This window comes from Leopardus geoffroyi, chromosome D3 (genome assembly GCF_018350155.1).
Source record: "Leopardus geoffroyi isolate Oge1 chromosome D3, O.geoffroyi_Oge1_pat1.0, whole genome shotgun sequence".
NCBI classification, from domain to species: domain Eukaryota; kingdom Metazoa; phylum Chordata; class Mammalia; order Carnivora; family Felidae; genus Leopardus; species Leopardus geoffroyi.
Window position 1 is genome coordinate 46,438,485 of NC_059339.1, and position 16,709 is coordinate 46,455,193.

The 16,709-nt window shown below is 39.6% G+C and overlaps 1 protein-coding gene across 1 annotated transcript in view; it reads left to right on the forward strand.

Moving 5' to 3' along the window:
* TTC39C (tetratricopeptide repeat domain 39C) overlaps positions 1-16,709 on the forward strand; it is a 106,249-nt gene that overhangs the window by 61,331 nt on the left and 28,209 nt on the right. Inside the window, exons 5-6 of the mRNA XM_045456893.1 lie at positions 305-659; positions 2,363-2,531. Coding sequence (XP_045312849.1) covers positions 305-659; positions 2,363-2,531 — 524 coding nt within the window. The remainder of the gene's footprint in view (positions 1-304; positions 660-2,362; positions 2,532-16,709) is intronic.

Genomic DNA, 16,709 nt, shown 5'->3' on the forward strand with positions numbered 1-16,709 from the left:
TTCATTCAGTGTGCATAATATACCACGTCCCAGGTCGTGTGTGAGAGAGGGGCCTGATAGGACGGTGAACAAAAAAAATACATGGTTCTTGCTAAGTGGTCATCCAGTGTAGTAAGGGAAATCAGACAAATAAGGAATTGAAGCCCTGTGAAGAGAACAAGGTGCAATGAGAGATGATCATTTTTATTGTTTTTTAAATTTTTGCTTGAATTTCAGGTCCTTCTTCAATCTCCTTTATTAATAAAGGAAAATTATTTTGAATGCTTATTTACTTCTTTTAATGCTTTTCTCCCCTTCTCTATAGCCTATATAAAAGGTGGGTGGATCCTTAGGAAAGCCTGGAAGATTTACAATAAATGCTATCTGGACATCAATGCCCTCCAGGAGCTGTATCAGAAGAAGCTAACTGAAGAGCCCTTGACTTCTGATGCTGCAAATGATAATCACATTGTGGCTGAAGGGGTGTCTGAGGAGTCTCTAAACAGACTGAAAGGTGCTGTTAGCTTTGGATATGGCCTTTTTCACCTTTGCATATCCATGGTGCCCCCCAACCTGCTCAAAATCATCAACCTGCTGGGTTTTCCTGGAGACCGCCTGCAAGGGCTTTCTTCACTGATGTATGCAAGCGAAAGTAAGGACATGAAGGCCCCTTTAGCTACGTGAGTAGCTGTATTGCAATGCTTTGGTAGATAATATAGTGTTGAAAGTAAGTAAACTACAATCAAAGCCTTTAAAGGAAACTTCAGGTAAATTGGTTGGTTGACACGATGCCACGCCTTATGCCTTTTAACGCAATGCCGAGAACTGTGTCTTTGGTGGTGTTTATAAGCTGACTTTCTAGAGAGAGGACACTGTTCTTGACTCTCATGAATCCTGTATTTTAAACAGGTAAAGCAACCACATTTTTCAACCGCAGATGATTTTATAAGCAGTTTCTGTGACCTTGACCAGAGTCACTGAGATTCATGACCCTGGTTTTTGAATTTTTAAGGAATACGAATTTGATAACTTTCCTGTGATTCTGAAATTTTTATTATTACCTAGAGAATCCTGATATTGGGTCATTTTCTTTGATGATTCTGGTTGGTCTACTGGTCTCTCTCATGTGGCTTGGATATTTTGTGCTAGTCAACTAAATCGAGTCCTGTTAACCTGAGTCCTGTTAGTCGAAACTGAAATGACAGTTACTGAAACAGGAGAGTGTGGAGAGAAGCTGATAAAACTATCCAGAGCGAGGATTCACCCATTCCTCCATCAGTTAAAAAACAATGTGTTTTTTTTTTTCAGTCTGGTAAATATTCACCATTTGCAATTTGAGTAATTTTACACTAGATGCCCTTTGACATTTTTCAAAAAATGTTAATATCACAGAGACCGAGCTCTGTTTCTACTATTGATATTGAGGAATTTGGATATTCAGTCTTAATCAGTTGGTAGCTATTAAAAATATCATTAAATTTTCATTTCAAAAATATATTTGTTCCTCCCCAAAGTCATTAAATTACATAAACTGTGGTATTTTATTAATTTGATGTAATAGTTTTGTAACTTGTGATAATTTGTCTATTTATATCTTAATATTTTCTGGAAAGAAGTGAATTAGTAATGTAAATTCGTCTGATCTCCAGAAGAGAACTGATTTTATAAACATGCTAGAAGCACACATTTACATAAAAATATTTGATGTGTTAGTGAAACATTTTTGTCTGTTCACTAAAGATCCTAAACGAATCTGTTTTAGTTAGTTTATTTAACGTGTTATTTTTCTTGAAAGGAGGAGTATGAAATAAGGGAATTTCAAATGATTATTCTTCAAATTGAGCCTTCTCAAAGGCCAGAGAAGAGCCCTTTTTCTGGTTCTCTCACTTTAATACATTTTAGTAAAATTTGTGTCTGTGGTTCCCATATTTAAATTTGGATTCTGAGGCTTACACTCTAACTTTGTGAACACAGGAGAAAACTACATTTTTCTTTTGCAAAAAAGTAATACCTTTATTATGAGGGGACAGTAAATTCATGGTAACCAGTTCGTCTTTCTAATTTCTGTGCTGATGAGTGAAGTGTAGAAATCAGAGCTTTATCTCAGTCCATACCTTCAGAGAGCCATCTGGAAGCCTCAGCAGAGCTAAATGCTTTTATCCTATTATTCTCCTCTCACCTGATGGGCATATGCTGATGTATAAGCTGCGCCAAAGTTAGTTTTCCAAATGTTGGTAAGATTAAAATGGGGGAAAATACTCTGATTTACTTATTCAAAGACTTTTGGAAGGAGTGTGTATTAGAAGAGCACATACTGAGTTTTGACAAAGTAGAAACGCTGTAAGAAAAGCCTTGCTCAATCTTTCTCTCCCTCTTCCTTTAGATTAGCTCTGCTCTGGTATCATACTGTGGTCCGCCCATTTTTTGCCTTGGATGGCAGTGATAACAAAGCAGGCCTGGATGAAGCGAAGGAAATTCTTCTCAAAAAAGAAGCTGCTTATCCAAATTCTTCCCTCTTCATGTTTTTCAAGGGACGTATACAACGATTAGAGGTACTGTGCCTTCCTCATATTTTTAAATAAAGCCTTCTGTGGATCAAATCTGTAATTCTCACTCCGTGCTAGTATCTCAAAAGGAGGCAAATGCCATTGGGCGAAGGAACGTTTTGTTCTTGTGCTTTTCAGTTGCATCGTTGCTACAAAAGCCTCTTCCAGGAACCCAGGATGTTAGTCAGTAACCTTCTGTTTCAGGAGGTGGGAGAGGCAGGGGTGATGAGATTGGTGTACTCTAAGCCAGAGGCATAGGAACATTAGCAAATGTCTCAGTTGAAGAACACAATATAAGATTATTTTTTTTCCTTTTCTGGAGTTACTAATAATCTGTTTCTAAATTTTCATCTTGGTTAACAATTGATTTATACACGTTATTGCCTGAAATGTCAAGGACACCATCAGCTTTGAAACGGTAGTAGCTTTTATTACTTTTTCATGGGCTTCATTTGGCCAAGCCCTGTGCCAGGCGCTTTATACAGGATACCCATTTAATCCTGAGTAACCCTATGACATAGACACAAAGTCACTTCTTTTTTTTTTTTTAAGTTTATTTATTTATTTTTGAGAGAGAGAGAGAGCGAGCGAGCGCATGAGTGGGGAGTGGGGCAGAGAGAGAATCCCTAGCTGTCAGCACGGAGCCTGCTGTGGGGCTTAAACTCACTAACCATGAGATCATAACCTGAGCCAAAACCAAGAGTCAGATGCTTAACCAACTGAGCCACCCAGGTGCCTCTGCACCTCTCCCCCCTCCCCCCTCCCCCCTCCCCAATCTGCTTGCTTGCGGACATGAAGATTTGAAGAAAAAGAAAAGTATAAGAAAAAAATCATATGAAAGAAGGTGGCTGTTATGCCAGGTGCACCAACAGCTAATAGAGAATATTGCGAGTTTCTAACAACCTCCATCTTCCAGTTAACCGGGTGCCCGGCAGCAACACAGTTAATTCCAGTCGTCAACCTCCTGCAAACCTGCTGTGAGTGCTTTTGAAGATTTTTGCTCACGAAGAAGGCTTTTGTGAGCGCAGGGATGATTTGTTTACTGATAATTTTTGTTGGCAACTGAGTGTATATTGTTTCCTTTCCCTCGTGAGGTGCCTCCTTAAATCTGAAGACTCCTCATCTTTACATATGGAAGTTGTATTTTAGAGATAGCACTGATAATTTATAATTGGAACCTAGTACATACAGAAAGCACAGCACGATCTGAATTATTTAAACCTGTGTCTGAATTGTTTTTTTCTCATTATCTTGCAACTGTTTTTCTTTGCATTCAGGCTCATAAGCGTTCAGTTATGTTTCTCCTTTTTCTTGCTGTCTTAGCAACATAGTTGTGATCAGTTTCTTATGCAGTCTGCTCTTTTGGTTAGCGTTCTTTTAAGCTCAGCGTTATGGTCTTACGTGTAGGGAAGGATGTTCAGTTTATTAAAGTTTCTGTGCTCCCTTGGGTTTGTGCAAGAGGAAATAACCTATATAAGGAAATTTTAAATCGACGAAGCCTGCTCACCGCAGTGACCATTTCTGAAATGAGAGTTGCGTTACAAGGTCAGTGCTTCCTTAAATGTCCAATTCTTAAAGGGCAGGCATTACTCATTTTGAATAACTGAACATGTTGATACTAGGTTCAGTGTTGAACAGATTTGCTGCCTGGGACGAGAGCCTGAATTTATAATTATGTGCAACACAGCATAAGGCACCTTAGCATTGGGCATTTATTAGAATTTTCTCTTTACTCCCCACGTTAAATGAATGCTCTAAATTGGGTCTTAAAGGTGTCAAATAGAAATGTAAAACAAGGGTTTGTATCTTAAGCTTGCCATTTTAGTCAATTTTTTATTTCAAACAAAAATGCCTAACTTTTAGCTAAACTGGTAACTCCCCCCCCCCCCCCCCCCCCCCCCCCCGCCAAATACTTAATTTGGCATGGTTTTAGTTTGTGCCACAATTCATTCCTATTAGGGACTGAGTGGATGTTAAAAGCAAGTGGTTATTCACTACTGTTGGGATGATTCTAGCAATGAGGAGGCCATAGCGTTGTCAGAGGACCCTTCTGAATACAGTATGGGGAGGTACACAGTTGGCATTATGGTCCTTAGCAAGCATTCAGGCTCTTGCGGGGGGGGGGGGGGGCGGTGGAGAATTGTCATCTGGTGTGGGTGGTGGATATTAGGACTACCTCACCGTGAGGCAGCTGGCTTACCCGACTGATCCTTGGTTTTCAGAAAAAAGACTAAAAGATATGTTTCTGCCTCTGATTAGTGAGGCTGTAGCATCAGGGCCAAGGGGATGTGCTGGTTTTTCTGTTTGGCCCTTCCCAAGGGCCCAGAAGGAAGGATTTGGGGGATTTGGGGGATTCTGAGGTAACTTGGACTATTAATGGTATTCTCCCAGTGCCCAGACACAAGCATTTCATTTACCTTCCCAAGTGACCTTGAGGAAGCTGGTCGGGGTAGGGTTGGGGGCACGGACTCCTTTGTTTGCAGATGTGGGACTGCCCAGAGGGGCTGTTACAGCTCCTGTCAGAGGCTTTTGTAAGGCCTCTAAGGCCTCAAACTGGTTTATGGAAACACGGGGCCCCGCTGACAAATGTGCTTGCAAAGAACATGTTGGGTTTTTTCTTGTTTTTTTTTTTTTTTTTTTTAATTTTTAGTAAGCATTTAGGTTAGAGATAGGACCCCTGAGATCTTTTTGTCAACAAACACTCAGAGAACATGGTGTGCGAGCTTTAACCTCGCAGATGCAGCATATGACACTCAGTTTCTTCAGTGAGTCAGTCTACATAATTGGAACAGCTGCTTTTGTGTCAGCTTGCTGTCCTACAGGGTGACTAGCTCAGTATGTGCTGGTTAGTTTATTTTCTGTACGCATTCTTTTCAAATCCTGTGCCCTTGCCCACTTTCTGTTTAATTTCATGAACAACTTTTTACATCCTCTGGGACAATTTGGAATCCGTCTGGGAGGATGTTTTTTGACAAAGCCACCCCATCCTGTCACTTGATAACCCTTGCCATGGTGGTTTTGTTATTTCCTGTTGTTAGGGCCCAACTTGACCTAGCAGGTGGTCAAGTGAGGTGGTTATGTGAGGTGCATTTGCACCCCAGGATGGAGCATACCCTGTGCTAAAGGTACTGCTGCTAAAGCACGAGTCTCTGCACAGAGAATTTTGTCTCTTTACTGCCTTGGCTTCTCCCCACTGTATGTCTGTATACTCCCACCTCTTACCTTTCCACCCTCTTGTGTTCTCATTACCTGTCCAGTTCCTGTTGACCTCTCCCGTGTGACTTGTCTTGTTGCTGGGAGGCATAACTGGGTTCCTGTGGTACTTAGCATGGGATAAACGATATATAACTCGCGTGTGATGGGTTTTATTCTTACTGAGGCTTAAGCCTGGGAAGTAGGGTTATCAAATTTCTTACTTTTTTTTCTTTTTAGGAGAAAAAAAATGTTTTGGTGTCGGTAAAAGCCAACCCATGATTGGCAAAGTGGGTGGCATGTAGCTAGAGGGGCGACAGGTCCTACAAAATACCTATATATTTACCTATATTTCCCCGATTCTCCATACTGCAAGCAGCTATTAGGGAAATGGTCCCAGATGTTGTATAGGAATCTCAATTTTAAAATGTGAATTTATATAGTTTTGAATTTTTGTACTCCCATGAGTTTTTACCCAGGTAAACCAGGTATGGTACTGATAAGTCCATTAAGCATACAAGTGATTAATGAGTATTTTTTTTTTTTTTTTGGTTGTTTAAAAAGTTATCAGGGACAAGCCTACATTTTAATCACTTATTTTTATTTCTCTCTGATCCTCTTTTTTTCCCTGTAAATAATACAGATTTCCTCCCCTTCAGTTTTAACCATCTACTTAGTATGTAATATATACATGTATTTGGTTTTACATGCATACACTTTCATTACACACTTTATATCATGTGACTGTTTAGTGATCAAACTAAGTTGTAATACCTAAACTAATGAAAGTTGATAAACATTCTAATGAGGTTGTTATTATGCACGCATTTTGAGAACTCGTATTTTGAAACTGTTTTCTAAGCTGAGACTCCTACTTTTTGAATTTTTTTTTTTTCAATGTTTATTTATTTTTGGGACAGAGAGAGACAGAGCATGAACGGGGGAGGGGCAGAGAGAGAGGGAGACACAGAATCAGAAACAGGCTCCAGGCTCTGAGCCATCAGCCCAGAGCCCGACGCGGGGCTCGAACTCATGGACCGCGAGATCGTGACCTGGCTGAAGTCGGACGCTTAACCGACTGCGCCACCCAGGCGCCCCGAGACTCCTACTTTTTGAATAGATGAGTCCGTTGATCAATGAGACTGATGTCTTGTCTTTGTTAAGAAAAAGCTGGTTATCAAAGACTGCCTGCTTCTCTTGTGTGGCACGTAAGCCTATTTCTGAAACCAGTTCTGAAAAAGAAGATGCAAAATGTCTTCACGATTAGAGTAAGAGGTTATCCTCCTAAGGAGGGTGCGGAATCAGATATTTAAATTCTGATGTGCTGGTTGGAGAAGTACAGCTCTAAAGAAATGAATTGAATAAATGAGGTAAAATGCAGCTGGATTGAAATGATGTCTCTGTGGGGCACCTGGGTGGCTCAGTTGGTTAAGCGTCCGACTTCAGCTCAGGTCATGATGTCGCGGTTTGTGGGTTTGGGCCCCGCGTCAGGCTCTGTGCTGACAGTTCAGAGCCTGGAGCCTGCTTCATAATCTGTCTCCCTCTCTCTCTGCCCCTCCCAGCTCATTCTCTTCCTCTCTCTCTCGAAAATAAATAAGAACGTTAAATTTTTTAAAAAAGAAGTGAAGTCCCTGCAAACCATAAAAGACTCTTAAATAAAGAGAACAAACTGAGGGTTGAGGCAAGGGTGTTGGGTGGGTGAGATGGGCTAAATAGGTGATGGGCATTAAGGAGGGCACTTGTTGGGATGAGCACTGGGTGTTCTGTGTAAGTGATGAATCACTAAATTCTATTCCTGAAATCATTATTATGCTATATGTTAACCAACTTGGATTTAAATTAAAAAAAAAATATATTGTAGCCATGGAGAAAAAAAAAATTAAGTCTCTGCTTATGCCAGGGGGTACCCAGATCAACAGGCATGAGCCCCTGTGCTCCTCAGGCTCAACCTGGGCCCCACTTGACTGTAGGTGCCACTCAGACAATTAGCCATTACAGTACTGCTTCATGAGGACAAAGGGAAGGAAGTTTGTGCAAGGCCTGGAGACCACACTGAAAAAGTTACAATGAACTTTACCTTTCATATGTGTGCGAATGTCCCCTGATCATCTCCTCTTTCTCTGACTTGAAGCTGCCTTGTTTGTTCTGGTAAACGCCGCCCCCTCACTACAGTCTGCTGTTTTGTACTTCCCCTCCCGCCCCTCCTCTCCCTTCTGAGAATGATAGGATGTGGTTTCTTTACCCTGAATGGTGTCTGTAGGGACTTGCTTTGATGGTTGACCTTCGCTTCACCATGTTCATGTCACCCCCCCGTCCCATCTCCTTCTCAGGCAGTCAGGGTTTTCTTATCCTTATTTTCTACTAGCTGTGAAGTTCTGGGTGAAAGGCTTGGACACATCTACACCAGCATGTGTTCTGTCTGGGGACTTGCTTTCTGCTCATTATTTTAGGTGACTTCAGTTATCTGAGGTACCTTTTAAAAATTGTAGTGCTTCTGTCTGTATTTTTATTAAGATGAAAGGACATTTTTCACTGGTGCTCCCCGGAATAAGTGGGAGGGCTGTGTTGCTTTTTAGCCCACCAGTTCATGATTGGGACAGGGACAGAAAAGTGGAGGTCGGCCCCTTTGGTGGTGAATTTATCAGCTAGAGAAAAGAGACGGGAGGCCTGCAGGGGTCACGGAGAGCAGAGGCCAGGTGGAAGTGGCAAACACCGCAGAGGGTCTTTGCCTGAGCTCTCTTCTCTCGGGCATGTTGACATTAGTGGAGCTGTTTGGTAGCAGTGTTCTTTGCATCTGTCAAAGAGCAAGTCTGCCTCTTGTATTTGAACAGCATGCCTTGCCGGCATGATGTAATGTTGTTATTTATAGCATCAGGAAAAAGGCAATGCAGGAAGAGAAATAATTCCCTGAAGTTCTGTTCATTGTAGTCTTCTCTTCATCCTACAAGGTTCTCTTTATCACTTCGGGCGCCAAAAAAATAGGGTTGCCATTTATTCTTAGAAGAACACAAGATGAGAGATTGGTTCAAGCTGGTGTGGGGGAGAGGGGGGATATATTTGTCTCCACTTTCCAGTGAGATAAACATGTATCATGTGGTTTAATAACTCTGTGCACTTTAAAATAAGAGGGTAGTAACCCAAACTGCTAATAGGTTAAATACATTTGCTCTTCTTTCAGCTCCATCATTACAGGCTGTTGGGCTGACAAGCAAGTAGAAGGTTAATGATTTTTATCCCTAAGCTCACTAAGTGTGCATAAGAGGATGAGCTTTCCCTTGCCTGCATTAGCCCTGGTCCTAGGGCTAGGAGTTCAGTGCACAGTCTGTTGTTAGGTGTCCTTGATAACAGAATTGCTAAACCGATTCGGCTACTCAGCAGTATTAATGCTGAATCACAGATAATAAGTGGGTTGTCACTCACGTCCTCTTGTGTGCTAAAGGTGACAAGGAAGACCTCTCCTTTTAAAACATATACATAATAGTTTAAGATGTTAGGGCACTTGGGTGTCTCAGTCGGGTAAGGCTCAAGTCATGATCTCCTGGTCCATGGGTTGGAGCCCTGCATCAGGCTCTGTGCTGACAGCTTGGAGCCTGGAGCCCGCTTTGGATTCTCTGCTCCTACCCCGCTCCTGTTCTGTCTCTAAAAATAAATAAAGGTTAAAAAAAAAAAAAGATGTTAGGCAACTCTGTAAAAATAACCCAGTGATACTTACATTTTAAGCTGTTTTGCCTCCAGTAATTTTGTGATCTTTAGTACACACATGAGACTTGATGCAGTTTTGTTTACAAATCTTCCATATTTTAACATGTTTTTATAAGTAATTGGCATGCAGAATATTTAGATTTCCATTTTGTTAATAATTTGACATTTCCTTTCGTTGGGAAACTGCTGGGATATTTGATTATTGTTGTTTCTCTATTTACCAGTATCTCACTCTGATAGTGCTGCAGTAACTAGCATATTTTTCCTTTTTTTTTTTTTGAGTTATTTCTTTGGATTATAGCTCCAGTGGTGTCATTATTAGAATCAGAGTATGAATGGTTCCGTAGCTCCTGCTAGATGAGAGATTATACTCAAATAGTGGGCCAGAGTATGATCATTCATTATTTTGTGCATGGTATCAGCAGCATGTTCCATTGCATACTTTTCTTTTTATTTCCATAATGATGCAGTTTAAAGATCATAAAATATTACTGATAAGACTTCTCATGTTCATGTATCAGAAGACAATAGTGTTAAGGTGGCAGTACTGCCTTAATTGAGCTACCAGATTTCAGTATAATCCCTCAAAAATCACAGCCTGCTTTTTTGTAGAAATCGACAAAGTGATACTAAACTTAAGGAACCCAGAGGCAGTCTTGAAAAGGAAAACAAAATTGGAAGATAACATACTTCCTAATCTCAAAATCTACAAAGTAATCAAGTGAGTGGTACTGGCATAAGAATAGACCTGTAGAGATCAATGAAAGTCAAGAAATCTGTACATTTATGGATCAATTGACTTTTGACAAGGGTAAATCAGTAGGCAAAGAATAGTCTTTTCAGCAAATGGAGTGACAACTGAATATCCACATGCAAGTAAATGAAGTTGGACTCCTACTGTATACTGTATGGAAGAATGAATGCAAATGGATCGTAGACCTAAACGTAAGAGCGAAAACCATAAAACTCTTGGGTTAGACAGGACATCAAAAGCACAACAACAAAAGGAAAACAGCTAAATTGAACTACATCAAAATTAAAGCCTTTTGTGCTGCAAAGAGTATTGTCAAAGTAAACAGGGGTGCCTGGGTGGCTAAATCAGTTGAGTGTCCCCACTCTTGATTTCAACTCAGGTCATAATCCCGGGGTCGTGGGACTGAGCCCCATATTGGGCTTTGTGCTGAACACAGAGCCTACTTAAGATTTTTTCTCTCTCCCTCTCCCTCTCTCTCCTGCTTGCACTCTCTCTCTCAAAACAAAAAATAAATTAAAAAAAAAAAAAAGGTCGGGGGGGGGCACTTAACTGACTAAGCCAACCAGGGTCAGGGTTAGGGTGCATCCAACTTTTGATCTCAAATCTCAGTCTCAGGGTTGTGAGTTCAAGCCCCCTGTGTTGGACTTCATGCTGGACATGGAGCCTACTTAAGAAAAAAAGCTGCAGAATGGGAGAAAATATTCGCAACTTCTAGATAGGACAAGGGACTTATATCCAGGATATGTAAGGAACTCTAACAACTCAATTAAGAGACAAATAAGCCACGTTTTAAAATAGGCATAGGATCTGAAGAGACCTTTCTCCCAAGAAAATCTGCAAATGACCAATAAGCATATGAAAAGATGCACAGCATCATAAGTAATTATGAAGAAATGCAAATTAAAACCAAGTGAGATGCTATTTCACACCTAGCAGGCTACCTGTAATAAAGACAGCCAATCACAAGTGCTGGCCAACATATGGAGAAACCAGAAACCTAATTCATTGTTGATGGGGATGTAAAATAGTGCGGCCACTTTGGAAAAGTTTGGCACTTCCTCCAAATGTTAAACACAGATTTACCATATGATCCAGAAGTCCCTTTCCTGGCAGTGTACCCAAGAGAAATGAAAACATATGTCCATATTGTTATTTATAGAGCAAAGAGTGGAAACAACTCAGATGTCCATCAGTTGATGAACAAAATGTGCATCCATACAATGGAATAATTATATTCAACAACAAAAAGGAATGAAGTACTGATACGTGCTACAGTGTGGGTGAACCTAGAAAGTATGTTAAGTGAAGAGAGTCAATCACCAAAGAGCATATATTGCAGGATTCCATTTCTATGCAATCTCCAGAACAGGCAAATCTATCAGAATTAATTTAGTTATCAGAATTAAATAATATCTATATCTCACACATGCAAATAGGTATGAGAATACAGTAGTTCTTAGAACTATGACATCACTGAATGATGTCAGGAAAACTGGACAGCCATATCCAAAAGAATAGATGATATCTCCTTGTACTTCTGATTTGCATTTCCCTGATGATGAGTGATGTTGAGCATTCTTTCATATGTCTGTTGGCCACATGGATGTCTTCTTTGGAGAAATGTCTGTTCGTGTCTTCTGCCCCTTTTAATTGGATTATGTGTGCGTGTGTGAGTGTGTGTGTGTGTGAGTTGTATCACTTCTTTATATATTTTGGATACTAACCCTTTATCTGATAGGTCATTTGCAAATATCTTCTCTCATTCCATAGGTTGTCTTTCAGTTTTGTTAATTATTCCCTTTGCTGTGCAGAAACTACTGATGTTTCAGTAGTTTTATTTCCCTGGTCTCAGGAGACATATCTAGAAAAATGGTGCTATGCTAGTGTCCAAGAAATTACTGACTGTGCTTTCTTCAAGGATTTTTGTGGTTTCAGTTCTCAAATTTAGGTCTCTAATTCATTTTGAGTTTATTTTTGTGTATGGTTCTATTCTTTTGGATATGGCTGTCCAGTTTTCCTGACATCATTCATTGAATAACCTTTTTCCATCATATATTCATTTCTCCTTTGTCAAAGATTGGCCATGTAATTGTGGGTCTATTTCTGGATTTTCTGTTTTATGCCATTGATCTGTATGTCTGTTTCTATGATGGTACTATACTGTTTTAGTTAGTACTGCTTTATAATATGACCTGAGATCTGGAATTGTGATATCTCCAGTTTTCTTTTTCAAGATTGCTTTGGCTATTTGAGGACTTTTGTGGTTCCATACAAATTTTAGGTTGTTGGTTCTGGTGCTGTGAAAAATGCTGTTGGTATTTTGATAGGGATTGCATTAAATGTGCAGAATGCTTTGGATATTTTAACAATATTTATTCTTACAACCTGCAAGCATGGAATGTCTTTCCACTTCTTTGTGTTGTCTTGAATTTCTGTCATCAGTGTTTTAAACTTTCAGAGTACAGGTCTTTCACCTCTTTGGCTGAGTTTATTACTATTTTATTGTTTTTGGTGCAATTGTAAATGGGATTGTTTTCTTAAATTCACCTTGTGCTGCTCCATTATTATATAGGAATGGAACAGATTTCTGCACATTGATTTTTTTTTTAATTTTTTTTTTCAACGTTTATTCATTTTTGGGACAGAGAGAGACAGAGCATGAACGGGGGAGGGGCAGAGAGAGAGGGAGACACAGAATCGGAAACAGGCTCCAGGCTCTGAGCCATCAGCCCAGAGCCTGATGCGGGGCTCGAACTCACGGACCGCGAGATCGTGACCTGGCTGAAGTCGGACGCCTAACCGACTGCGCCACCCAGGCACCCCTGCACATTGATTTTTGTATCCTGTGGCTTTACCAGATTCATTTATTAGTTCTAGTAGTTTTTTGCTAGAGTCTTTAGGGTTTTCTATGTATAGTATCATGACATCTGCAAATAGTGAAAATTTTACTTCTTCCTGACCAATTTGGATGTCTTTTGTTTATTTTTGTTGTCTGATTGCTGTGGCTACGACTTCAGTACTGTGTTGAATGAAAGTGGTAAGAGTGGACATCCTTGTCTTGTTCCTGACCTTAGGAAAAGTGCTCCCAGTTTTCCACCATGGAGTCTGAAGTTGGCTGTGGGTTTTTCATATATGGACTTTATTATGTTGAGATATGTTCCCTCTAGACCTACTTTGCAGCGGGTTTTTATCACGAATGGATATTGTACTTTGTCCAATGCCTTTCCTGCATTTGTAGAAATGGTCCTATGGTTGTTATCCTTTCTGTTATTGATGTGATGTGTCATGTTGATTGTTTTTGCAAATAGTGAACCACACTTGCATCTTGTGAATAAATCCCACTTGGTCATGGTGTATTTTTTTAATGTATTGTTGGATTCGGTTTGCTAATATTTTGTTGAGGGTTTTGGCATCTATATTCATGAGAGATATTGGCCTGTAGTTCTTTTTTTGTAGTGTCTTCATCTGGTTTTGGTATTAGGGTAATATTGGCCCCATAGAATGAATTGAAGAGTTTTCCTTCCTCTTGTATTTTTTGGAATAGTTGGAGAAAAATCGGTTAACTCTTCTTTGGGGGCATCTGGGTGGCTCAGTCTGTTAAGCGTCTAACTTTTGATTTCGGCTCAGGTCGTGATCTCATGGTTTGTGGGATCAAGCCCCATGTCAGGCTCCATGCTGTCAGCATGGGATTCTCTCTCTCCCTCTCTGCCTGTCCCCTCACTCACTCTTGTGCACATGCGCCCTCTCTCTGTTTCTTGCTCTCAAAATAAATAAATAACACTCCCTCCCCCCACCCTCCCCCAAAAAACATCTTCTTTAAATGTTTAGAATTCACTTGTGAAGCCATCTGGTCCTGGACTTTAGGGCTTGGGGTGTTTCTTGATTATTAATTCAGTTCCATTGCTGGTAATTGGTCTGTTCAATTTTCTGTTTCTTCCTGCTTTCATTTTGGTAGGTTATATGTTTCTAGGAACTTACCCATTTTTTTTTCCAAGTTGTCCAGTTTGTTGGCATATAATTTTTCATAATAATCTCTTGCTGTTGTTTGTATTTCTGTGGTGTAGGTTGTTATTTCTCTTCTTTCATTAGTGATTTTGTTTATTTGGGTCCTCTCTCTACTTTGTTTGGTAGTCTGACTAGAAGTTGATCCACATTGTTGATCTTAAAAAAAATCAGCTCCTGGTTTCATTGATCTGTTGTGTTTTTTGAAGTTTCTATCCTTTATTTCTGCTCTAATCTTTATTTCCTTTTGTTGGGCTTGGGTTCTTTTTTCTAGTTCCTTTTGGTGCAAGGTTGGGTTGTTGGAGGTTTTTCTTCTTGAGTTGGGCCTGTGTTACTATAAACTACCCTCTTAAGAACCACTTTTGTACATCTAAGATTTTGGATCGTTGTGTTTTCATTTGCATTTGTTGCCATGTAATTTTTTATTCTTTGATTTCTTGGTTGACATATTCATTGTTTAGTAGCATGTTATTTAACCTCCATGTATTTGTGCACTTTCCAAACTTTCTTGTGGTTGATTTCTCATTTCATAGTGCTATGGTCAGAAAAGATGCAGATGGAGTCTATTTTTGAGATGTTTTTATATTTTTATTTTTATTTATTTATTTATTTTTTTCAACGTTTATTTATTTTTTTTGGGACAGAGAGAGACAGAGCATGAACGGGGGAGGGGCAGAGAGAGAGGAAGACACAGAATCGGAAACAGGCTCCAGGCTCTGAGTCATCAGCCCAGAGCCTGACGCGGGGCTCAAACTCACGGACCGCGAGATCGTGACCTGGCTGAAGTCGGACGCTCAACCGACTGCGCCACCCAGGCGCCCCGAGACGTTTTTATATTTTTAAATGACTGTTACTTAGCCTTGATAATTGTGATTTTATAATGTTTTGAATATAACATAGATCAACTATTGCCATGAAAAGTACCTATTTAGTGGGGCGCCTGGGTGGCTTAGTTAAGTGTCTGACTTCAGCTCAGGTCATAATCTCATGGTTTGTGGGTTCAAGCCCTGTGTCGGTCTCTGTACTGACAGCTCGGAGTCTGGAGCCTGCTTCATATCCTGTTTCTCAATCCTTCTCTCTTTCTCCCTTCTCTCTCTCTCTCTCTCTCTCTCTCTCAAAACTAAATAAACATGAAAAAAGTATTTAGTATTTTATCTACTTGTTTTCTCATATATATGCTTAACTATTAGTTTGTCAGTTTCTGTATATTCCAGGGAGATTTTAATTGAGATTTAGAATATTTCATTAATTTCTGAGGATGTCTGTTAATTTAGGGATGCCCCTTTATTTCTTCCATTACACTTTATAATGTTTGTGTGTGTACATTTGTCCTGTTCTGAGTAAACAAGGGTCCAAATAACAGAAGTATGTTAAGTGTACCTAGTTGTTTTGGGATTAAGGAGACACTAGAAGTCAAGCCTTCTTTCTCAATCCAGTGTTACTTTGCTTTTATTTGTTAATAAATTATACACACACACACATATTATGTATATAATATTTTATATGTTGGCAAATGTTTTATATGTAACTTCTAAGTAAATCACATATATTTCAATGTGAAAATATTCAAGGAGGCTTATTCTTAGCTTTAAATCTGATATTGTATAAAAATGAGTTGGTTAGTAGACCATCTTTTTTACAGTTTGAAGAAGCAGGTCACTTAAAGTAATGAAACCGTTATTAAACATTTGAATGTTTTTCTGTTATTCGGGTACCCATTTGAAATCAATTCCTTAGTAACATTTCTTCAATAATGTTTTAAAACATCTTACTGTTCTATGCATTTTAGTTTTATATTGTAGTTTTTCTATTTCCACTTAGTATTTAAAAATATGCCAGTACTATTAATAGATATGTAAAAATGTGGTGTCACTTTCTATTTGTGGTATTTTTGTGCTGTTTGTGGTATTTTATAAATATGTGTCTATGATTGGGCTTTTGGATACATTGGCTTTAAATGTGATTTTTTATCAATTTATTGTTTATTTCCATTTTCTGTCTAGTTTTCCTTAATTTAGCTTGTCTTCTAATCCATTTTTTTAAAACTTTGTATTTCTCTTAATAGGTATCTGTGCTCTCATTTAGGGATTGTACTGTGTGCTTTGAAGTTCTGCTTGCATTTTGTTTTCTTGAGAGGGCTTGGGAGCTATAATATTGCTACAGTGAGAGATGTATTTGGTCTTTGTCCCTAGTTCCTGGCACAGAACTCTAAAACCCGGGAATTTCCTCATTGAGAGGTGATAGAAGAGTGTGTTGCTACTCATACCAAGCCCCTTTCAGCCTTACCCTGAGTTACGGTAGTGGGTTGACTGTGACTCCTAGGTAGCTGCAGGAGGAGGGCTGGTTGGTAGGATGGGAGGGTTGGAACTTTGAGTAGCACTTCCTACTGCCAACCTCCTGGAATGAATTGGGGCTGGAGATTGAGTTAGTCATCCAGACCAATGATTTATTCAATCAAGCCTAACTAATGGATCCTCCATTAAAATCCTAAATGACGGGGTTCAGAGAGCTTCCGGGTAGGTGAATGCATCCAT